Source organism: Rattus norvegicus, chromosome 19, assembly GCF_021556685.1.
Source record: "Rattus norvegicus strain SHRSP/BbbUtx chromosome 19, alternate assembly SHRSP_T2T, whole genome shotgun sequence".
NCBI classification, from domain to species: Eukaryota; Metazoa; Chordata; class Mammalia; order Rodentia; family Muridae; genus Rattus; species Rattus norvegicus.
Genome location: NC_141552.1, coordinates 14162588 through 14188394, shown reverse-complemented (window position 1 = coordinate 14188394; position 25807 = coordinate 14162588). Strand labels below are relative to the sequence as shown.

General features: G+C 41.6%; 1 protein-coding gene across 1 annotated transcript; it reads left to right on the top strand.

Annotated features, from left to right (window-relative positions):
- The first annotated feature begins 5172 nt into the window (after positions 1–5172).
- Positions 5173–9850, top strand: LOC147998814 (uncharacterized). The gene is made up of 5 exons (XM_087595376.1): positions 5173–5299; positions 6333–6492; positions 7674–7817; positions 8450–8616; positions 9333–9850. The coding sequence occupies exons 1-5, from the start codon at positions 5173–5175 to the stop codon at positions 9395–9397; spliced, it is 663 nt and encodes a 220-aa protein (XP_087451502.1). The 3' UTR covers positions 9398–9850.
- Positions 9851–25807: the final 15957 nt, after the last annotated feature.

Here is a 25807-nt window from a genome sequence, read left to right as displayed (position 1 = left end):
GTGCTGTGGTAGGAGGCAGTTAAGGCGGTTGGAGGTGGGGGTAGAGGTGGAGAAGGGATGGGAGAAGACCGAGGAGTTTCCCCAAAAGACAAGAACAGACACCATCCTTACTACTCCAGAACCCACGCCAATCCCACCCCACCCCTAAAATGCCCAGTCCACTGCCAAACGTCCCCATGCCAAGCATTCACAGCTTCATCCCCACTGTGCTTATTTCTTATTTTTTTTAACTTCTTATTTATTCTCTGTGAACCTCACATCCTGCAGCTCAACTCCATTCATCTGCCCTCCCCTCAGGTCTGCACTCCACCCTTGCATCCTGCTCTAAATCAGAGCAAAAATAATCTTCGTGTGGAAGTTGAATAAAGAAAAAGAAAAAAAAATTGTACGCAAAAAATGTGTCAAATTTTAAGGATGAAAGACATAAACGCTTAAATTGTTTGGAATTAATGAAAGTACATTTGGTCTCAGAAGACTTATTATGGTTAATAAATGCAAGTTATGATAGATAAGGGATACAAAGCTTAAAAAGTGATAGAAAATGATTTAGGTACAAAATTTTAGACTAATATAATTTAGATAATGAAGTACCTTCTCCAATTTTGCAAAATACGAATGGACAGAATATTGTGACAGTAATTCTTACCTGATGCATCTCATAAGTTTTCTTATTTTATCTAGCTTATTAATGTTAAATTAAAGGTATTTCTTGGAGTAAAAGGGGAAATGCTGAGGTGACCTCCCTTTGTACTAAGGTGTGTCAACTTTCAATTGTTAGTTCTGTACTGGCAGTGAGCTAAGTGCTGGCAGGATTTCTCTTGTCATTTCTATGTCCCATCATCAGGTTTGCTATTTTGTGGATGTTTGTCCTTCTCACCAGCTCAACACAAGCTAAGAGATGTATCAGGTATTGTCTCACTGCCGATTGGATGTAATAAAGATCTGATGGCCAAGAGCTGCGTCAGGAAGTATGTGGGCAGAACTTCCGGGCATAGAGAGGGACATAGGCAGAGGCAAGCTGAAGCAGGAGATTCAGAGTAGACATGGGCAGAAAGAGATATGGAACAGACCACGGCAGAGGGGTAAAGAGCTAAGCAGCAGGTGGGTCTCAATGGTAGAAGAATAGGGTTAAATTTTAGAGAAGATGAGGGACTGCCCAGTGAAAGGCCTAAGATTCAAACTTTGTTCGAATTCTCCATGTCCCATTTACATCTCAGGCAACTCTGTGAAAATAGTACACAATACAGTATTAACATGGCTTTGAGCCTGTGGTTTGGTTACTTTTGGTCACTGTTCCTCAAGACTGCAGGAGAAGGAACAACACACAGGGCAAACACATGAAAACCATGTGCAGCTTAGAGTGGAAAAAGATCACTAAGAAGTTTAGTGTCACAGCAAAGTCATGTGCTGAAGAGGAGGGTGACATAGTTAAGGAGATGAATGTTATTAACGATAAGCCTCCTGCCTCTGTACTGTAGAGATGTGGAAGGTGTCCTCAAGGCAAGACTCTTACCAATTAAAGTTCCAACTTGGAAAAGGGAGCTCAATAGATTTCGTGCTCCTACAAAGCAAGTGCATAGGGAAGCTGCTGCAGTTGTCATCCAAGCAGGCAGCTGACAGGTCAGTGCACCTCATGTGGCACGGAATTTGGAGGAAAAAAGATTTTAAGATTCAGGATGACATGAACAGGACCAGGCGACTCTCGCATTTATGTTTTTATTATTTGAGGCTTGAATTAGAATGATACTCATAGTCTCATGTTTTTTAGTTTTCTTTCATTATTTTATCTACATTTCCAATTTATCTCCCACTCCATGTTCCTCTACATGAGTCTCTCTTCTGTCCCCCACACCCTCTCCCTATGAGATTGCTCCTCCACCCACCAATTCACTCCCGCCTCAGAGGCCTAAGTTCCAATATCATGGTCCATGACGCTTCCTCAGAAACAAGGTTCTCCCGTCCCAGTGATCCCAGATAAGCTAGTCCTCTGCTACATATCTACCTGGAGCCATGGGCACACACTGATTCTTTTATTAGTTACCTTAGTTAAGGTGTCTCTTCACAGCAATAGAGCAGTGACTGATAGGCTTAAATTCACTTTGCATCCCAATTGCTGTCCTTTCTCTTGTTACTTCTCTCCCACAGTTCCTCCCCAATGTCCTCACACCATCTCCTCTGAGAGAGTAGAGGAATATCCCTCAGAGTGTGCCTCCACCAAGACACATCAAGTTTTTGTAGGGCTGGTGCACCTTCTCCCACTGAGGCCAGGGAAGACACCTGAGTTAGGGTATCAGATTTCACAGACAGGCAAACCTTTGGGGATAGCCTCGGCTCCAGTTACTTACAACAGTGTATGTAATACTGTATTAAACTTAGTAAGGTTTATTTACCTTCACCTAGCAACTCATCCTGAGAAACAGTGCTCTGGCCTGATGCTTTTGTGTTCAGCCGTATCTTCCTCTTTATCTGTGCTTACCACTGTAACACAGGAGAAGCTTCTAATATTAATGTTGCCAGATCTTTCCGGTCTTGGGGGATAATTCTATTCTGAGTTGTATATGGATGTAATATCTTCTTTACGTATGATGAATATATACTTCAGGAAAGGACTGCTTCCTTGTTTCTATTAAGATCTAATATGACGAAAGGATTCTGATTAATATTCCAGAATCGTAGGCCACCAGGTTGGTATGTCATCACTCACTGAAGTGAGGTGAATTTTATAACACCTTTTGGCCACCCACTTTCAATGTCATTATGTGGTATTGCCTTAGGCTCTTTTCTACATTCCCCTGCCTTTGGCTGAGTATATGTTTGAGGTCTCTCTGTGACTGTGCAAAGAAGTAAGAGCTAGGGCTGGCCAACAAAATAAGAAAGTACTTGTTCATCCGAAAACAAAAACAAAAAACAAACAAACAACCAAAAAAAGTTCTAGGGTAAAATATCGGTGCTAGTGCTGAACTGAACTGCCAGAGGTAATTTTTTTTACACTATCTTGGGGCTGATAATATGAATCAAATATCCTGCAACATAAGTTTGCAATGTTGCCTGCATTTTATAAATCAAGTCTGACCACCGTTTTGGTTCTTTCCAATCATGTCTGAGTGCATCATCACGGGAACCCCAAAGAAAATCAGAAATGGGTCCTTGAAGCTGATGCACAGGGCCAGTATAGACCTAAATACCACAGAGGAAACCTTGATTCTTATCACAAGGGATCATTCACCATCCCTCTTGTCCCATAACTTATGACAAGACGTCACCTTTCCTAAACTTAGCCTTTTTCCCGAGTGCTGCAGAAGGTAAGACCTGATGTCAAGGGGTCTGGACTCAGACCACAGGAACACTGAATTCATTTAAATAGGTGTAGATTATTGAATGCACACGCCAATACAGTTCACCCAGAGCAACAGCTCACAACTGTGTACTGGATATTTCTAGGCCCAGCTCATTGCAAAATCCACATGGGCTAAAGCACAAGTGCTGGAAATGCTGCTGTCTATGGGCCCTGACTTGGGTCATTTTACACATAATTGTTCCTATTTTCCTTGAATCTAATGGGTACTATGTGAAGCTCATAGTTGGGGAACTTGTTAAGATTAACAAACCTCGTAACATACAGAATATAACAGGGTATGTGACCAGCACCACACAGTTCAATGTCAGGTTTTTTTGTTTTTTGTTAGTTTGTTTGTTGGCATCCATGATGTGGAGCCGTATTACAGAACAATAGGAAAGAGCTGGCTGCTGTGTAACAAATTTGCTGCTATTAAGGTAGGTATGGGGGCAAGACCTCAGCAACAGCCCTTAAGATGGGAAGGAGATGATGTGTTTGATACCTGAAAGGAGCTGCCTCAGCTGTGTTTCTCTGCCTGCTCAGTGCACATTCACCAACACTCTGTCCCTAAAGAGGACCTCAAGGTCTGCCCCCTGCTGCCTGTGAGCCAGGACTAGGCACAGAAAGGCAAGGCCACAGCACTGGTTTCCAATTCCTCAGTAATGCTGGATTTCCAATAATGTACTTGTATACACAAATACAGAGTGGTAAGTTACAATATATACTAATCATTTCTTACATAGGGCAACAGTTGATTGACTACAACTAATTCTATTTTAAAAAAAGAAAAGAAACCTGGCTCTTGTGGAAATACACAAAGAAATATCTACGATGGTGGGCAATGAATTCTGCCATAGACTGAACTCAGAAAGGTGGGGTTGTGAGAAAGATGCATGGTTAAATAGCCCACCAGGTTCACATTGTGTCAACTTGATTTAATCTAATGACAAAGAAGTGGAGTATCTCTGATGGCTTCCTTCTAATCCCTTGAAAGGATCCCTAGGGATTGGCCTCAGTACATCACACTTCTTGATGGGGCAACAACACTCAAGGAAGCTTGAGATTGTCATAGGCACAGTATTATGCTACATATACAGAGTAGATAATACTACGATGTTCAGATGATGATATCCATTTGTATGCACTCTTAAGGTGAACCTAAGGAAAGAGATATCAAGGTCCTTAGAATGGAAAGATCAGTCCCAGTTTTTTTTTTTTTTTCTACCATTCCAAACTGAACGACTGGTAGGGAGAGAATGGTAGATAATCGAGAATTGGTGGATGATGCTTTGAATGCAGGGTGGGTTTCTGTGCTGGTTTTAGACAGGGTCTCAAGTATCCCATGTTGCCCTCTCCCTGGCTGGCCAGGTTCACTTTGAGCTCAGATAAACCTCCTTCCACTTTCCAATAGATAGGCTTACAAGAGTGGCTTCCAAGGACTGTGAGGACAGCATTAGCCTTTGACAGTTGAGGTGTGTAACCCACAACTATAGTTTTAACCACGTTTTCCCATGTCTACCAGCTATTTCAGAGTGTTGCTGTTCTATGCCTGACAAGCAGGGACACAGAAAAATAACCTGATAGAGAGCAAGGACATGGTGATCACATCCTTACCTCTTCTGTACGTTCTGGATGAGGTTTGTTAAAATTCCAATATTGCAAAAAGCTTTATATAGGGCCCATCACATCAAGAGTCACTGTGTACTGTTCTATCTAAAATGTCTAATCAGAACTGACTACCATATAACACTTCCTGCAGTCCTCATATGAGAAACTTGGTGACAACCAGTGCCCTAGTTTCTCTCATACTGAGTCTGGCGGTTACAAGCTAAGTCATGTTTTCCCTTCTTCGCAAGCGTTTTGGGAGGGGGAACGTCGATTGTGGACAGACTAGAGTGAAGGAATCTGGCCTTTCGTCTCAAAGTAATGATGGACAAAGACAGCACTTCTGGGGAATGTTTAGTAAGTTCTGGGCAGTATATTTTGAGCTCCCTGTCAGGGGGGCTGCAGGCTTAAGCTGACCTTTCTAGCAATGGGCCACAACAACTGGAGCATCGGAAAAGGAATTGAATTTTCATGAATATCACAATTCCTGAAAGTCAGGATTTCGGAAGTTTAGTTTCCCCAACCCCACAGGGAGTATATGGTAAGGCCAATGCTATTATCCTGTGAATTTCTGGCCTTTACTTTTACAGTGAATTTGTTAGGTTACATTGATATAATAACACCATCAGGAGTCATGGAGGGTCCACCTTTTCTGAGTTTAGACAGGGCAGCAATGTATTTCACTCTCATTGCTTCTTTAAATACAGTGGGTATCTGACAGTAGTAACAGGGAGAGATTGTGCTCCAGGCAATAACCTTATGTTCTTAGACCTTCTCTGATTTCTTCTAACTGGCAGGGTCATCATTAGCTTTATATATTAGAGGTTGTGTGTTACACACATTTTTCTAAAATACCAAAACTGTTTGGAACATGTGGACCAAGATTCATCCTGTAACCTATTGGAATTTCTGGGGCATTTGTTATTTCATATAGGGGAATTGATAAGTCTGTTGAACATGTCCTCCCTGGAAATGTGTTTTAAATCCAAAGTTGTTGGCCTAGAGTATCAGGGTAGGACATCTGAGTGTCTCCAATCACTCAAGTTTTGTGGATGGTGAATTTATCATCTGAGTTCTGAAACCACAGGGGTGATGGTCCTGAAACCAAGCTGTACCCTGTTCAGTTGATGATAATCCTGGAGAAGCCATCTCCGTAGTACATGTAAGCACCTGATGTCCGGCATAGGGCACACCTGGCTGCTTACATCTCTTGGTCTCTATAGAGTAGTGGGAGAACTGAGATCCACTGAGGACGCCTCTTAAGGATAGACCAATCGCCTAGCAGTGACACTGGGTTCCAGGCTTGTTCTCCTGTTTAGGCCTAACTGTGGTCTATGTACACTCTATGCATTCTCCCCATGCAGGTTCACTTGTGTTCTTCTACCTACAGATGCTGGGAGAGAAACATCTTCCCCTGAAACTGCCCCAAGTGAGAATCAGGCCAAGAAGGAAAAAGAGAGGCTGATTAAAGAGCTGCAGCTCATTACCGAGGAGAGAAATGACCTGAGAGATCGCCTGAGGTTTCTGACAGAGAGATCCATGAAGAACAGGTATGAATTGCTCCAAATGCTCTTGTTTCATTCCTGGGTCTGCAAGGTCACCTTCTTCTTATCCTATTAAGGTTTTGGGTTCTAGAAAGCTGTGCCTCCCTAACCACCCTGTGCTAAACCTCACCTCCCATATAGAGGAGATTCAGAACCTTGACCCTTCCTGAGGAGCAAGATGGAAAATGGACTCATCTGCTTCAATTTATTGAAAAGCAGATCTTGTGGTCTGAATGAAGAATTCGGGGATAAAGTCAGGGAGAGTGAGTGTCTAGTGTGCATTTGCAAAGCCCTTGACAGATGGTGGCTTTGCAAGATTGTAATTGCAGTGAGTTTACGGTGAGTCTCTGTACTTGCTAGGCAGGGGACTCAGTGCTGGAAGATCCAGGCAGCAGCCCGAGGGGCCTGTTCCCAAACTGTTCATCTCAATGCTTGACTAGAAGGTCTCAGGCTCAGGCCTGTTTGTTATTGTCTGTGTGTCTTGCACTCTGAGACAGCAATGGTGCATGCATTTCTCCTGGTTCTCACAGTGCTCTCTGTTTCCATATTTGTTTTTCTCTTTCTCTGATTCTGTTAACTTTTCTCTTTTTTTTGTGGGTGTGTCTCAGTCTGTGAGTCTGTGTGTGCATACATCCAAATGCATATGCACAACCGTTATATGTTTATATTTCCCTCCACACCTGGAATATAGGAGTCTATGTCTTGGCCTGAGTATTTACCTGTAACACTTTCATGGTGATGCGAATGCTTTGTTCTGGGAGCCCCACTGTCAACAGCACAGTTCTTTGCTTATGTGGCCACGTTTGCCTGTATATTTGTATTCGTTGTGCAGATTATAATTTTGGGTTGATATATGGTCTGTTATCAGGACAGGAAAAAGGAAATCACAGGATTCTGGGTGCGTTGGGGGTGGGGGAGCATGGGGAGGTGTGGCCTAGGCTCTTGATAGCTCAACTGGCTGGACTGCAGATTTCCTCTTGATTGAATAAAGGGAGCCAGGGAACCCTCCATCTGGATGCCGAGATTCTGGTGTGGTGGACGCAGAAAAACATGTTTCTGAAGCTGAAGAAGGTCCAATATGTAGAATTCAGAAGGTGTCCTTCCAGGACTGGTGTAGTACAGGACCCACCCTGAGTTCATATCTTCCTAAATGCTGATGTTCATTGTATTCTATCATTTGGGGCCAGGCCACACTTCAGGCCAAATCCATATTATGAAGACCTGGAGAGAATGGAGGAGGCGGTCATGTCAATTCTGCACAACTTAGAGATGGAGAACACTGAGATCCATGAGAACAACCATAAGCTGAAGAAGGAGATTACCTTCTCTAGGTAAGTCCTGGTCAGAAAGGCTGTCACCTGTGGAATGGCCATTTCTGATTTCTTTGTTCTGGATTGGACGGTCTTCAGCTCTGGTTCTATCTCTTGTGCTGTTTACACATCAGTGTGCCAGGGTCATCAGGACTCAGTTTTCAGTTCCATAAAAGACTGTTACTCATCCCAGGATTGTCTAGGCATCTTCAGAAGGCTCTAGATAGAACAGCACTGATTGAAGTCAGCAGAACGTTATTAGGCTGACCTGGGCCTCTGTGGTCATACAAGGTTTTACAACACTCAGTGCGTGGACCACATGGTTAGCATGACCTTCTCTTGGTTCTACTGACCTCTTTTGCAGGTGTTTGCCAACTACTAATTGATGTTGCCCCATGCATTGGGCTTTCATGGATAGATGTAGATCCGTGTTCTTTTTGAGAGATGTGGACACTAATTGGTGCTCACGCCAAGCAAACAATTTATTCTTCCCTGAATTAACTCTTTGTGGTTTGTGCAGCAGCATTATATGTATCAAGATGCATTTTATTAAGTCTTCATGGGTATCTGGGACCTGGTAGAGTTAGTGGTACTTGGGAGTAGGAATGGGAGAAAGGGGCAGCATGATCTTACTATGCAGACTGTATTTCCAGAAACCTGCTCAGCCAGCTCCTGATGGAGAACACATGCAGGAAGAAGTTGGTCCAACGGAAGCAGGGGAGCAAGGAGGGACATCTTGAGTGTGCACTGAACCAGAAATATTTGGTTGACTTCAACAAGAAAGATAAAGACCAGCAACGTCCAGACCCAGCACCATCTGGTAGGGACAAGCAGCTGTGTTAGCTTAACAATATCTGATAAAGTTTGCCAATTTGATACATCTTTGCTCTCTCCTACCACCTTTCTAATTTACACTCACAACCAGCCAACCACCTCATGTAATGGAATTGTTCATTGCTCTGCCTATGCACAAGTATTCTGGGAAGTCAACCACTTTTCAGAAACTGAATTATTTTGCAAGTATATTTTGCTGCTCTTTTTGAAGCTGCATTATAGAAATGGTGACAGATCAATAACATATCACATTATTGCACATGCACGTGATAGATTGGATGCTATGTAGAGTTTTGAACAAGTTCTTGGTTCTTGACAAATGACAAGTGGTCATGTGACTTCTTGTGTAGGAAGCACCTTTGCGGGATAAGAACAAAATGCAAATGTCAAATTAGTACTTCTCATTGGCTTTAACCTTGGTGACATATGGACATCTCCTTTCTTCCTGCAACCCAATGAGGTCCCTTCCATTGCCCTGTTCTTGGTTTGCACTGGTATAAGTCTGGGTCCCATATTGGCAGCCCACATTACTGTGACGGTTGCTGGAGATTTTCCCTGCCCACAGAGTTAGCAACAGTGATATCAGTTAAAAGGTCCATGTCGACTGTCCAATAGAACTGAGGTGGTAGAAGGCAGCATTCTGACAGCTGCCTTGCATTTCCCCAGCAAATCAGTGTCTGAAAAACTGCCTTCCTCTCCCAGGTCTCAGAAAGTGCAAGAGAGCTGGAATTGGACACACAGCAGTAAGAGAGCTTCCTGAAGAATAAGTTGCTTTCTCAGGAGTCCCTGATGACAAACATCCTGAACGGTAACAACATTTTTTGGATGAGTATTCTTCCTCAGAGTTAATTTGTCATTTCTTAGAGACCCTAAATTTATATAACACTAAGCCAGCCTGACTGATTGAGGTCTTACTCACTTTCTTCTTCAGAAAACACCACTTGAGAGACAACTTGGGGGACCACCTTTCATTATGTGTGCTAGAGGAGAAACAGCAATACATCTGTGCTTCTAAATGTTCGTTAAGAATATGCTGTTTAGAAATATTTTTGTTATGATTTTAATTGAAGTTTTCTTTTTGTTGTTTCATATTAATATGTTCTTGTTACTGTTTTTCACTTTCCAATATTTTTAAATATTTTTATTCATTCATTTTAATCCTGTTTTGTTGTAAAAATGCATTCATTATGAATAAATATTGATTTCTATCTCTTGACTCTTAAGACCATCATTCTTATTCAAGGGTTCTGTCCCCTCCTGAGGGCTTAGAACTGACAGCTAGAGATGGATCTCTGCATGTTCCATGGAGCCCGGGCTAATAAGTGAATTCAGAGTCACCAAGGGGTACTCAGTGTGACAGTGTCTTTTGTGTGGATAATGTGGCTTTTTCTCGGCACACACTTTATGATATAATCACTGACATGCTTTACCCAATTGTTAGGGTCCATGTGGTTCTTCTGAGAGAGCAGCAGATGCTCTACCCTGTGAGTCATCACCACAGCTCCTGCAGGTGGCTTCTGTTATTCCACATGAGGTCCTGTATTAGGTGGACAGGATCACCTCCAATTAAATAGAGAGATCTCAGGAGATGTGTGTTCACAGGGAACTTACTGAGCCGTGCGTGCTCAACGTGTTAGGTTGCCAGGCATCCGTACAGGGCTCTGGTGTTCCCACTCCTCATTGTGGGTCAGGATCATCCTCCAGCATCACTTAGTTTCCATATAAGAGCAGATCTTTCAACTGTTATCAATGATGACCATATGTATTGTGCACAACTGATAAAATACCGAAAAGAAGCTAGCTTCTTCTAGGCCAGCTTGGCATAATCAGTTTTTTGATTGTTAGCAAGAAAATTATTTTAATCTGAGCCATTTAGGGAGGAACCTCAAGAACATCTATAGTGAATGTAGCCTGCTGCTGTGAACACAGGTTTCTTCTGGAGAGCAGGCCTGTGCAAGCCCAGAACCTAGGTGGGACAGTTCAAGCTACCCTTTTTCCATGGCCAATCTGAGATCGTATTGAGAATGTATTTTTTCCAGTGACTGATTTCCAATTTATGGAATTGAACTAACTTACTGAGTGTGGAGGTGACTCAGAGAGTTAAAGTACAGAAGGAATAATCCAGAATGTCCACAAAAGCTTGCCTTCACCCCAGGGCTTTTAAAAGCTCAGCAGCTAGAGAAGCAATGTAGAATTTGGTTATTCTCATGCTTAGGTCTAGTCATTCATTATAAGCTGAACATAACACAAAAAGTGTCCTCTGTGTCATGATAGAAAGTAGTTGTAACTAGATTCACCCCCACACTATCACATCACTACCGTATTTGAGGTTCTCAGTTACTATCTAAGAACCTGGAAGAGGCCTGGGTCTTGCTACACAAACTCATGATTTATGTCTTAATGACACTGTGTGCTTTGTTCTGTTAATGCTACCATTGGCATACAACACCTTGGATACTTTGTACTGACATCTGTGACATGAGACAATAGTTCATGTCATGCCTAACCTAATAAACTGTCCTTAGAGTACAGTGTAGACAGAGGGGCCTTCTTTTCCTATGAGATAGCAAACCATTTCCAGTCTTCAGTCAAGACTGACAGCCATTGTCCAGTGCCTGCCTTGAGATGTCCACATTTTCACCTGAGAATCTTCATCCAGGCTGCTCTGTAATCTTGTAGAAGATTAATTGTGTTCCATCCCTAGGATTTAATTCAGTGTCCCTGTACTTACCCGACATGCTCAAATCTGTAGGTCCTACCCTAACCCTGTGTTCCTTAGAGAGAAAGAAAATAAAGAACCACATTGCACTTGAAGTTTCTCCTCCAACAAAAGTTGAGCCTGCATAGGGCCTTTAAGTAACTCTAAGCCCCAGCTTCCCCACAACTCCCTCCATTGATTCCATTATTGATGTGTTTCATAACTGCTCACTTTATTTTTGGTGTGTAAAGAATGTGCACCATGTCAGTAAAGGCGGTGTGCGTTTGTGTGTGTGTGTGTGTGTGTGTGTGTGTGTGTGTGTGTGTGTAGTCCCTAGTGAAAACTGTCCAGGTGCAGGGAGACTCATGTTACTACTGTCTCATGGCACGCAGGGAGCACTGAAATCGTGCGCTACTTTAATACAGCCTCAACCGCGCTGTGCATGGTTTGCAGTGAGATTGTGATGTCATCCCCACTAGAGAGAGCAGCATAAGCTTCATTTATTACATGCTGCTCTTACCAAGGTGAGGCAAAGCCTCATCTTATAGAGTGTGTGGTAGGATTTGATGGCAGGAAATTAGTTCAAGGCTCAAATCAAATCAATCAATTACAAACAAGGAGAAAAATACAAAGAGTCAAGGGAACCACGAGCTGTTTGTAGGTTTTTTTGTTTCTTTGTTGGTTTGTTTGCTTGCTTTTTTTTTTTTTGTTTCCTTTTTCTTTTTGTTTTTTCTTTTTTTGTTGAGAATATCCACCAGACACACAACCTGTTCCTGAAACAAACTGCACACCAGAGAGACAATACCAAAACTGACAAAATTAGAAATGAAAAGGGGGATATAACAATAGACAATGAACAAATTCAACAATCCTCCCTGGTTTGAGTGCCCTGGGGAAGTTGGGAAGCCACTTTTCCCTGTCCTGTGTGACTTTCCCTGCATAGTGAGCTCTCCACAGGAGATGCTTTCACATGCTTCTTTAAAAGCACCTGTTCCTCAGATCTAGCTCAGCTGTGAAAACAGGTTGGGGGGAGGGAGGCAATGGGGGAGGGTTGGGAGGGGAACACCCATAAGGAAGGGGAGGGGGGAGGGGGATGTTTGCCTGGACACCAAAGAATTATTATTAAGTATTAAATAAATTTAAAAAAAAAGAAAAAATGTCCTGGGGACAGTGATTTCAGATTGTGCCTTCAGCCAGGAATCTCTGTTGCCATTAAGGCAAGCAGCCTGGGTCCTCCTAAACTTGTCACTACATCAGGGTGTCTCTGCTCTCACACCTGCATCAGGTCCTCCTCAGATGAAGGCTTCTCAAAAAAAAGTATATAAAGCAATGTTTCTCAACCTGTGGGGAGCTACCACTCACAAAGATTTATATCAGATACCTTGCACATTATAACTTATAAGAGTAGCAATATTAGTTATGAAGTAGCAATGGAATAATTTTGTGATGGGGGTCACCACAGCATGAAGATCTGTATTAAAGGGTTACATCATTAGGAGGGATTTGAACCACTGCCATAGAAGCTGACAGATGGGAACAGACTCCTCAGATGAGTAGAGACCCATGCAAGTGATACTGTGTCCCACCCTAGAACCCAGAGATAGAATCTATCCCAGGAGTCTGTGGGTCACCTTGTCTTAAATTCTCCCAGGGTCAAGAATAGCATTGATCATCTCAGCAGAGTCAGCTTGCACAGCCCACATCAGCCCATGGCTTCCCTTTACAGAGAAGGATGTGGGTCTGAGTGACAGCCCGTGAGACTGAGGGGACCCTGATACTCATTTGCTTTGAGCTGTGGTTTCTTCACCTGTAAAATGGACGTGTTTCTGCTGAATTGGGTTGTTGTGGAGATTAACAGAACATACAACCTGCTCAGTGTCTGCCTGGCATGGACACCTGCTGGTTAAATGGAAGCTGTCGATGGTGACGAAGGTAAAAGTAGAATATCTAGCCCAGTAGTGTTAGATGCCGGGCGCCAGGCAGGGTTTGTAAGTAAGGATTTTGTGATGCTAAGACAGCCTAGTATTAAAACAGAAGGCTCTTATGTTAAATTTTTAAAAAATGAATCCAGTATAAACTACCAATATGAAATAATCGTACTCAGAATTGAGCTAATTCCTGTGAAGTCATTTAGTTTTTCATTCTCTGCTTCTATTTTCAAGGCATCTAGAGTAGCACTATACGAAATCCTAAAGCCTTCTCTTATGGTGCTACCCATTCATTCCTCTCTCCTTGAGGACTTCTCAGGTGACTTAAGAAAACCTGATTTCGGGCTGGGGATTTAGCTCAGTGGTAGAGCGCTTGCCTAGGAAGCACAAGGCCCTGGGTTCGGTCCCCACCTCCGAAAAAAAGAACCAAAAAAAAAAAAAAAAAAAAAGAAAGAAAACCTGATTTCCTTACAGATTGTCCCGAGCTGGTGTGATCTCTCTGTCCATGGGCCTTGTCAAAAGCTGCAGAGCCAATGTGTTGTTTTACAACACAAAATTTCCAGACATCAATTTTACCAATGAAGTCTCAGGAGTCAGATGCTGAATTCAAGTAAAGCTCCCAATTGTCCTTCCTAATTCATTGTCCCCCCAGAAGAAGAGCGTTGTAGCTCCCTCTGCACACTTTCTTAAAAATCCTTCAACTCAAAGACTTTCCATTGCCCTACTTATCTTCATTTCCTATCAAGTTGTGCCTTGATCTGCTCTAGACCTAAGTGCCCTTTAGCTTTGCAGTAAAGGTGTGAGGTAGGTGAGGTGAACAGTAATAAAGTCCATGTTCACAGTAAACAAAGAGCTCTTGCATTAAATGTCTGTGCCCTGGCGATGCTATACCACACAATAGTTTTTCATTAAATAATACATTCAGGGAGATCACAGTGTGATCAAATATTTTGTAACACAACTTAGTAATGTTCTCTCTATTACATAAGTCAAGTACTATCCTGTTTATTCTGGTCTTTTTCTGTCATGTCTGTGTGACTCACCATGGGAATCCCAAAGAATATAAATCCTGGGCTTTTGAAAATGTTGCATACAGCCAACCGGGGACCAAAACCACCCAGGAGACTACTGATACTTGACACACATAAAGTCACCTCCCTATTTTCATATAATTTATGGCAAGAAGTCACCATTGCTGACCATGTGTCATTATCCAACGTGCTACTAAGTGGAAGAGTTGGGGTCAAGGAGGTCACCCACAAAGCACAAAACACCCATCTCAGATACATATGTATGCTTTATTGAATCCAAACATCCATGGATTTCAGGACACAATTAAAAGTCCAAACACAAGGATAAGAGACATAGAAGAGAATTGAGATTTCTAGTTCATAGGTCCAGTAAACATCTTCAACATATCATAGCAGAAAACTTCCATAAGGTAAAGAAATTAAAGGCCATAAAGGTACAGGAAGCCTAAAGAACGCAAATTAATTTAACCAGAAAAATTTGCTCCATTCACATAATAATTAAAACACTAAATACACAGATAAAAGAAAGAATATTATACAGGGTAAGGTATAAATATCTACTAAGAAATGAATTCAGACCTATCTGAATTACACCAGACTGCTCAACGGAGACTGAAAGAGCCAAAAAATCCTGGACAGATGTAATGCAGACCCAGGTTCTTATTCCCAGCATAATTCGCAATCACCATGAATGGAGAAACCAAGATATTTTATGACAAATACAAATTTAAACTAAGAAAGCATAACCGAAGATAATAGGAGGAAAAATCCAAGACAATGTGCTAAACTATACCCAAGAAAAAACAAGAAATTAATCACCTCACAATAATTTCAAAAATAAGAAGAGAAGCACCCAAACATAATTTCACCTACAACCAGAAAAAGAAGAGACAGCAGCAACCATTGGTCATTAATATCTAACCAGACCCTCTGTCACCAATCCCCCAGTTCCTAGGAACAAAACTGCCAGCAAAAGTGTATACAAGGATGGGTCTATGGTTCTAGGTAACTGTGTAGAAGAGGACTGACTTAAGAGGCATCCATGTGGGGAGAGGCCATTGACTACACAGAGGCCTGTTGCCCCACCAAAAGGAGATCCTGGAGTTGTGAGGTGGGAATGGATATGTGTGGGTGGGGGAGCACTGTGATATGGGCAAAGCTGAGCAGAAATGGGATTTAAGATTTGATGAGGGGAGTCTGGAAAGCAGGAAAACATTTGAAATATAAATAAATAAAATAACCAATTAATAAAAAAAATAGCCTAAAATAAAGTAGAAAGTGAAAAGATAAAAGAAAACTTACACCAAAACAAAACTAAAGAAATCCCTGTAGTGTATTAGTCTAATTCTGCTTTTATTTAATGCTAATTTGTAGAACTCAAGACTGGTTAACCCCCAAACGCTGACCCTGCTCCCAGTTAACTGTGATCATAAAGAAGCCAACAGCCAACAGCTGCACAGCAGAGAGATGGGGGAGGTGAGCTTTGAGGGCTTTGCTAGAGAGGATCATGAGGAGGGAAGAAGGAAGAAGAAGCTGCCAGAGAATAAAGGAAGAACGTGTGTGATGGAGAGGAGAGAGGAAGAGGACAGCAGCCATGGTTAAGGGAGAGGAGAGCCTGGTCCTGAGGGCTGTCCAAGGGGAACAAAGAGCAGCCAAGATGCTACACAGTCAGTAAGAGTTGAGCGTTATTGTTTGGAAAGTAGATCTGATACCATGGAGGGCAGGCAGCTGCCCAGCTACTGTGCTGACTAATGCACACTAAAAATAAATTTAACACAATATGTATAACCAGTAAGACAGCTCTGTAGAGGATCCTAAAAGGAATACTTTAGCTTGAAGGGAAGCATAAACTATTAGAGAAAACAGGAAATGATTTAATAAAACTAGAACAGTCAATCAAAAGAATCCAATAAAAACCACAAAAATTAACAAAATGACAACATTTAATACATAGGTTTAAATAATATTTGCACGTCACTAAACTCAATTCCCCAGTAAACACACATACATTTAGCAAGTAACATGATCACCATCATGATAGATATAGAGGATATACTAGGGAAACAGACCTAAGACACAGGTTCCTATGGCGATTCTATGCAATTTCTCTATCAATAAAAACCACCAAGCTCTAGAGGTAAATGTCTGTGTTAGTGCTGACCTACACCACCAGATGTACATTTTTTTAAGTAAATAACAAATCTTGGGGCTTACAATGTAATCAAATATATTGAAACATGAGTTTGCAGTGTTCCCTACATTTTTTAAATGAAGCACTTTGACTACCATTTTGGTTGTTTCCAATCCTGACTGAGTGCATCATCACGGGAATCCCAAGGAAAATCAGAAATGGGTTCTTGAAGCTGTTGCACAGGGCCAGTATAGACCTAAGTGCCACAGAGGAAACCTTGATTCTTATCACAAGGGATCATTTCACCATCCCTCTTGTCACATAACTTATGGCAAGGTGTCACCTCTCCTGACCTTAGCTTCTTCTCCTAAATGCTGCCAAAGGGAAGATTTGGTGTCAAATCATTTGTCTGTGAGTTCCCCAACTTTTCCCATCACACCTTGGTTACTTGCCGAACCAGAGAGAACAAGGGCACTCTCTACCACAGCACTTCTTCATGCCCATAGCCTATCAGTCTGCTGGCAGGGACTTGAATTTTTTCTGCCTGACTCTGCCTGACCCTGACCCTGACCCTGACCCTGACCTGTCCCCAGCCCTGGCCCCGGCCCCGGCCCCTGACCCTGACTCTGACATCTCCTACTTCTTCAGCCCAAGACATTTGAGATCTGGAGTAGCCATTCCCTGCACCGGCCCTGCCATTAGAGTCTAAAGGCAGTGAGGACAGGCCCAGCTGACACTTATGTCTCCCCATCCCCAGATGTGTTTTGCACAGTTCTACACTCACTGCTTAGTTTGAGGGACCCCAGCAGGTGGCAGGCTTTGCTGAGCCTCAGGTGTGCCCCTGGGGCAGTAGGGGGACTTATGATTGAGGGAGGACACTCAGGGAGGTGCAGGCCTTTCTCAAACTCTCTGATCATCCATCCAATACCCTCCCTGGTTCTTGCCCAGTGGAAGTTGGGAAGCCACTTTTCCCTGTCCTGTGTGACTTTCCCTGCATAGTGAGCTCCCCTGCAGGAGATACTTTCACATGCTTCTTTAAAAGCACCTGTTCCTCAGATCCAGATCAGCTGTGAAAACAGGCTTCTTCATGTCAGTGTGCTAGCTCCTCCTCCCAGCTCAGAGCTGCAACACCATAGGATCCTCCAGCCCCAGTGCTGGGTGGGTCCCACAGAGGACTTAAGGCAAAGTGTTTCTTCTGAGAAGTGACTTAGAACAGAAGGTTCAGAAGTGACAGTCAACCCCCAAGTGCTTCTTCCAGGAGAAAGCAACCAGCTCTCCCTTTGAAACAGTGTTGGCTCCCACATGACCTAGTTCTGTCATTGGAGAAGATTTTCTGCAGCTTAATTGCCCAGTCAGAGTAGGGCTACATCCTTGATCCATGCTCATTTCCACAACAAAAAGTCCTCCTCCACAACCCAGGCCTTGAGGTGAACCCAGGTCTTTCCAGGACCAACAGACCTGAGAGAACAGAGGGCAGTCCAGGGGAGAGAAGAGACCAGAATGATTTTAAGCTGGAGAAAACTCCCATACTAGCCATTTAACAACTTTTGTCCAGACCGTGGACTGCAGAATCTTAAGATAACATTTTTCTGATATCAGCTGATAAGTGAAGCTGAAGTCCAACCTGGGTGGGATCATCCCAGGCAGGGAGGGGATCTGACTCTGCAGGCCTGGCCAGCCTCTGTGGTCTCCTGAAAATAATTGTTGGTCAGCTGTTAATCTGAAGTGAGAGTAGGTTTTTGCTAACACAAACAGATGAGATTTCAAGTTTCACACACTATGTTAAAGACACACATTTACACTCGGGGATTTGAACTTACTTCTGTAGAAGTGACGGTAGGCCAACAGAGGGAAAGCATTCTTGCCTTTAGCATTCTGTCTGTATCAGAGACTACAGGGACTGGCTTCCTGGACAGATATGTCCAAGGAGACAGACATTGTAATGGGGGGGGGGGTTGAGGTAAGAAATATCCTGGGGACAGTGATTTCAGATTGTGCCTTTAGCCAGGAATGTCTGTGTCATTAAGGCAAGCAGCCTTGGGCCTGCTAAAACTTGTCACTACTACAGGGCATCTGGTCCAGGTCCTTCTGAGACGAAGGCCTCTCTTTATAAAAGAAAAAAAAAGTTTATTGAGTAATGTTGCTCAACCTGTGTGTCATGACCCCTTCTAGGAGAGTGTATGTCAGATACCTTGCATATCAGATACTTAGCATGCAATGACACATATAAGAGTAGCAATATTAGTTATGAAGTAGCAATGGAATAATTTCCTGGTGGGAGCCATCACAGCATGAAGATCTGTATTAAAGGGTTGCACCACTAGGAGTGTTTTGAGCCACTGCCATAGAAGCTGACAGATGGGAACAGACTCCTCATGTGAGTAGAGACCCATGGCAAGGGATACTGTGTCACACCCTAGAACCCAGAGGCAGAATCTATCCCGGGAGTCTGTGGGTCACCTTGTCTTAAATTCTCCCAGGGTCAAGAATAGCATTGATCATCTCAGCAGAGTCAGCTTGCACAGCCCACATCAGGCCCATGGCTTCCCTTTACAGAGAAGGATGTGGGTCTGAGTGACAGTCAGTGAGACTGAGGGGACCCTGATACTCATTTGCTTTGAGCTGTGGTTTCTTCATCTGTAAAATGGACGTGTTTCTGCTGAATTGGGTTGTTGTGGAGATTAACAGAACATACAACCTGCTCAGTGTCTGCCTGGCATGGACCCTGCTGGTTAAATGGAAGCTCTCGATGGTGATGCATTTAAAAGTAGAATCTCGAGCCCGATACTGTTAGATGTAGGTGTTGTAAGCATTTTGTGATTCTAAGACAGCCTCGCATTAAAACAGAAGGCTCTTTTTTTAATTTTTTAAAAAATGAATCAGGTATAAAATGCCAATATGAAATAATCATACTCAGAATTGAGCTAATTCCTGTGAAGTCATTTAGTTTTTCATTTTCTGCTTCTATTTTCAAGGCATCTAGAGTAGAACTATCTGAGATCCTAAGGCCTTCTATTATGGTGCTGCCCATTCATTCCTCTCTCCGTGAGGACTTCTCAGGTGACTTAAGAAAACCTGACTTCTTTTCAGATTGTCCCCAGCTGGTGTGATCTCTCTGTCCATGGCCCTTGCCAAAAGCTGCAGAGCCAATGTGTTGTTTTACAACACAAAATTCCAGACGTTAATTTTTACCAGTGAAGTCGCAGGAGTCAGATACAGAAGTCAACTCCCAACTGTCCTTCCTAATTCACTGACCTCCCAGAAGAGCATTCCTGTTCCCTCTGCACACTTTCTAAAAATCCTTCAACTCAAAGACTTTCCATTGGTTTAGTTATCTTCATTTCCTTTCAAGTCCTTCCTTGACCATCTCTGAACCTAAGTGCAGTTTTAACTTTGCAATAAAGGTGTGTGGTAGGTTAGCCTTACCAAATTAGAGTCCATGTTTGCATCAAACAACCAACCCTCGTGTTAAATGTCTGTGCCATGGCGATGCTATACCACACAATAGTTTATCGGTAAATAATACATTCTTGGAGATCACAGTGTGATCAAATATTTTGTAACATAATTAGTAATTTTTGGTCTATTATATAAATTAAGTTCTTTGACAAGGATTCTGTTGATATCTGTCATATCTGAGTGCATCATCATAGGAAAACCAAGGAACATCAAACCTGGGCTTTTGAAACTGTTGCACATGGCCAACTGGGAACCAAAACCACCCAGGAGACTACTGATACTTGACACACATAAATTAACCTACCTATTTTCATATAGTTTATGTCAAGAGGTCACCATTCCTAACCATGTCTCATTATCCAACCTGCTACTAAATGTAAGAGTTGGCATCAAGGAGGTCACCCCACAAAACACAAAACACCCATCTCAGATAAACATGTATGGTTTATTGAATCCAAAACATCCATGAATTTCAGGACACAATTAAAAGTCCAAATCTAAGGATAATAAATATAGAACAGAATTAAGATTTCCAGTTCATAGGTCCAGTAAACATCTTCAATAAATTATAGCAGAAAACTTCCATAAGGTAAGGAAGAAAATGCCATAACTGTACAAGAGGCCTACAGAAGGCTAAATGAATTGTACCAGAAAAAACTCTGCCATTCACATAATAATTAAAACACTAAATACGCAGATCAAAGAAAGAACTTTAAAAGGGGTAGGGTATAAATAACCAGTAATAAATAAATTCAGACCTATCTGAATTACACCAGACTTCTCAACAGAGACTCCAAAAGCCAGAAAAATTTGGGCAGATGTATTGCAGACCCAGACTCCTATACCCAGCATAATTCTCAATCACCATAAATAGAGAAACCAAGATATTTCACAACAAAACCAAATTTAAACAATATTTTTCTTTAAGAGAGCACAACAGAGGATAATATGAGGAAAACCCCAAGAAAATGAGCTAAACTATACACAAGAAAAACCAAGAAATTAATCAACTCAATAATTTCAAAAAAGGGAAGCAAACAAACATGATTTCACCTATAACCAGAAAAAAGAGGAGAAAGCAGAAACCATTTGTCTTTAATATCTAACCAGATCCTCTGTCACCAGTCCCGCAGCTCCTAGGGACCAAACTGCCAGCCAAAGTATATGCAAGGATGGCTCTATGGTTCTAGGTAACTGTGTAGAAGAGTACTGACTTAAGTCGCATCATGGGGTGGGAGGCCATTGACTACCCTGAGGCCTATTGTCCCACCAAAAGGAGATCCTAGAGGTGTGAGATGGGGATGGATATGTGTAGGTGGGGGAACACTGTCACATAGGCAAAGCTGAGCAGAAATGGGATGTAAGATTTGATGAGGGGAGTCAGGAAAGCGGGACAACATTTGAAATATACATAAATAAAAAAACTAATGATTAAAAAATAGCCAAAAATAAAATAAAGTAAAAGGTAAAAGAAAAATTAAAACAAAACAAAACAAAGCAAAAGAAATCCTTGTGGTGGAGTGGCCTAATTCTGCTTGTATTTTACTGCTAATTTGTAGAACTCAAGACTGGTTAATCCAAAAAAAAACCTGACCCTGCTCCCAGTTAACTGTGTTTATAAAGAAGCCACCAGCCAACAGCTGCACAGCCAAGAGATGGGGGAGGGGAGCTTTGAGGGCTTTGCTAGAGAGGATCATGAGGAGGGAAGAAGGAAGAAGAAGCTGCCAGAGAATAAAGGAAGAACGTGTGTGATGGAGAGGAGAGAGGAAGAGGACAGCAGCCATGGTTAAGGGAGAGGAGCACCTGGTCCTGCGGGCTGTCCAAGGGGAACAAAGAGCAGCCAATATGCTACACAGTCAGTAAGAGTTGAGCGTTATTGTTTGGAAAGTAGATCTGATACCATGGAGGGCAGGCAGCTGCACAGCTACTGTGCTGACGAATGCACACTAAAAATAAATTTAACAAAATATGTATAACCAGTAAGACAGCTCTGTAGAGGATCCTAAAAGGAATACTTTAGTTTGAAGGGAAGCATAAAATACCAGAGGACACAGGAAATAATGTAACAAAACTATGACAGTCAATCAAAAGAGGCCAATAAAAACCACAAAAATTAACAAAATGACAAAATTTAATACATGTCACTAAACTCAATTCCCCAGTAAACAGACATACATTTAGCCAGAAACAGGATCACCATCATGAGAGATGTAGAGGATATACTAGGGAAACAGACCTAAGACACAGGTCCCTATAGCAATTCTATGCAGTTTCTCTATCTAGCTGACAGAATAGATTTCAAACGAATCCTGTCCACAACATGTAAGGACATTCACTTCATACTTTGCAATTATCAAAAGATACCACAACTCTAAATAAATACATATTAAACACAAGCTTCCTAATTTTAAAAGTACATACTATCAGATAGATATGAAACTACAGATTAGCTATAACAGTGGTTGTAATTGGTTTTAATAGTCCATTCTGACCAGTTGACAGATCACATGCAAATAAACAAAAGAGGATGAGCAGAATTCAGTGACATCATCAGTCAAATGGACCTAACAAACTACACAGAACTATACATATATTTTCTATCAGCCTGTGCTTCTGTCTCCAAAATTGACTACGGGTTAGGACACAGAACAACCCTCAGGAAAGATAAGAAGGTTGAAGTAGTGTCGTGCATTCTATCTGAGCACAAAGGAATCAAACTGATATCACACAATTGAAAGTACAGTCAGTGCACACACTCATGGAAAGTCAGCAACACAAACAACACACTACTGAAAGGGCCAAGGGAGAAATCCATAAGGAAAAATTAAAATTCCTAGAAACGAATGACAATAAAAACACAAGCACCACAAATCTCTGTGATACAACATAGTTTTAGGATTTATGTTGCAATCAGCAAAGCCACGGGAGTGGACCCATCTAATCCCTTTGTCATTCATCAGAAGTAGCAAATTTGGAGTGCGCTCTTTTTGGTTTATGCCGTGAATTTACTCACCACATTCCCAATTTCCCATTGCAATGATAACATTTACTTTTGGCATTACACATTGGATGTGTATAATTTGCCTTTTGATTTTGTAGGGGGAATAATTAAGGGACTGCCTGGAGTATCATAAAGCACTGTGGATAAACTGTACAGAGACCGAAAGACTACAGGAGTCTTGGAAGCTGAGCTAATGTATTTTTTTATTATGATATGTTTAAGAACCTATGAGGAATTGGGAGTGGAATATGGTGATCTGAATGATAATGGCCCCCATAAACTCATATATAGGAATGATTATTCCTGGTTTGTGGAAATGTTCGGTAAGAATTATAAGATATCGATTTGTTGGAGGAATGTTATGGGATTGGGCATTGAGGTTTCCAAATTCAATACCATTTATAGTTAACAGTCACTTTCTGTGTCCAACTTGCAGATAAGATGTAAGATCTCAGCCAGTTCTTTAGAAACATGGTGTCCTACCTGCTGCCATGTACCCCAGCATAATAATCAAAGACTCATGATCTTGAAACTGTAAGCTGCAATAAACTTTCTTCTATAAGTTCCCTTGCTCATGGTGTCTCTTTGCAACATAGAAAAGAAAATAAGATTGGAAGGAACATTTAAGTGAAAAATTTCTCAATAAAATACTGACAAATAAAATTCAGGAAAATACCAAAAGTATCAGGTACCATGATGACGCTGGCTTGATTCCAGAGGTACAAGAATGTTTCAACAAATACAAATGAATAAACAATTTACCACATAAAACCAAGAACAGGAAACACATGATCACTGCACTAGAGGCAGACAATTTCTTTAGCAAAATCACACAGCGATTCAAGAAAAAGTCCTGCAGAAGCTGAGATATGGAGAAGACATAACTTCACAATACAAAGGCAATATACAAGGCCAACAGCATCCTAACTGGAGAAAAATCTTAATGCATTTCCACTAAAATCAGGTATAAGTCACAGATGTTCAATGCTGAACTTCATGGGAATGAAAAAAAAAATCTCAGAACTCACATGAAAGCACAACTGAGCAGGGCAGTCAGACACTGCTAACTAATAAGACAGTAAAGCACTGCGGGAGGCATCACCTTTAATGATTTCACCTTCATTTTGGGGAATAGTAAAAAAGAAAAACCAGCATGTTAATATCATGAGAGCAGACACAGTGCCTAATGGAATAAAATTGAAGAGCCTGATATTGGCCTATGTTCTTATCAGCATTTGGGTTTTGAGAAAAAGGAAAACAAACAAACAAAACAAAAAACTCACCACCCCCCCTCCCACCACCACACACAAGTGCAGTTTTCAACCTGTGGGTTGCAAGCCCTTCAGGGAACAACCACATATGAGACATACTTTATACATGCTATTTACATTACAATTCAAACAGTAGCGACCTTATATTTATGACTTAGCAATGAAATAATTTGGTAGTTGGGGTTGGTTACCACAATGTGAAGAACTGTATTCCTTGAGTTGTTCTTGGTCATAGTATTTTTCTGCAGTAACAGAAATGTGACTGATATATAAACTGGTACCGAAGTGAGTGGAGATGTTTGTGAGGAATCTCTTGATTTTTTGGAGGAGGGTGGGAGACTTTGGATTGGGAAAACTGTTGAATTATTTAAGGAGATCTTAACAGTTCTTTTAGTTTGCCACATGGGAGACATAAGTATTGTGAGTCTGTGCAAAATAGAGCCTCTCTGATGAAACTTCAAAGGATGGCAGGAACTCAATTGGTGACTGGCTTAGAAGCAATTGATATAATTTTGGCAAACAATCTGTCTCTTTTCTGCCTGGTTACTAAGAAGTGACCTGAAGATAAATAAAAAGCTAATTGACTAATTGTTTTGAGCAAACTTCAAGGGGTAGATATCCGGTGACCTTCCTCATATGGTAGGAATGTGTGTTTGTATTTTTCATTGTTAATGTAGCCAGGACTTCAGTTAATCCCTCCACATTCAGGGTCTGGACGCATAGGAAACTGCAAGATCTCCCAGGATTTGGAAAATGTCCCAATTGTTGAAAGGTCCCCAAAACATGTTGTCACCCCACACACATTGGGAAGCAACTTAAAGGAACATGACCCCCTCATTCTCAAGAGGAAGGGTGGATGGGTGGTTATTTGTCTGCCGTGGGCTGTAGATGATTATTGTCAGTTAGGGGGTTGGTTGCAAGTTCTTACTGGCCATGGTCAGGGAGGAAACAGTAAAGCAGATTCGAATCAGGGATGTCTTTCTTCCTTTCTCTTTCTCTCCTCAATTCTCTGTCTAATGTTGTGGGAAATCAGGAGAAGGGACTAAAATGACAAAATCATAGATCACTGTATCTCTATTTATACTAGAAAGCAATAACAAGTCTCAAATATTTTAGGATGGCATGGATTTTTGAATGATGATAGAATTTAAAATTGTACTTGCATAAATGATTCAATTCATTTTTAAGATATAAGTATATGCAACTTATTCACAATGTGGTGTAAAATTCTAATTTTATAAAATTACTACTGCACACTGCCGTGGATAATTAAGGAATTCAAGCTAGTACTTTCCAACTATAAATAATCAGTTTTCCAGTCATGTTAGGTACTGCTTTAGTTAGGTACAGAAATAAGCTTTATTTAACTTCCTGTGTATGTTTTTAAAGTTAAGTAGGAAGTAAATCCCTTGGGGAAAAAAAGCCACATTTGTCCACTGAGATAGACATTATATACAAAAGTGGTTCTCAAATCCTTTAGAGATCTGAAGAATCTGCCATTTCAGATGTCCTAATAGTTAAAGGCTTTTCACAGTGGGAGAGACCTCAACTCCTGGTAGTGTCCCCAATCTATTCTGAAAAAGATGATGGGCTCTAAAGAACCATTGGGTGAAATACTACCCACTTACCTCTACTGCTGCCAGAAAGCTGTCCAGACT

Bases quoted from the DNA above. Each gene is read 5' to 3' on its own strand.
- LOC147998814 (XM_087595376.1), top strand. From the start codon at position 5,173: ATGTTTTCCCTTCTTCGCAAGCGTTTTGGGAGGGGGAACGTCGATTGT. The intron at 5,300-6,332 runs GTAAGTTCTGGG...TTCTACCTACAG, and splicing joins GCACTTCTGGGGAATGTTTA to ATGCTGGGAGAGAAACATCT. The intron at 6,493-7,673 runs GTATGAATTGCT...ATTTGGGGCCAG, and splicing joins GAGAGATCCATGAAGAACAG to GCCACACTTCAGGCCAAATC.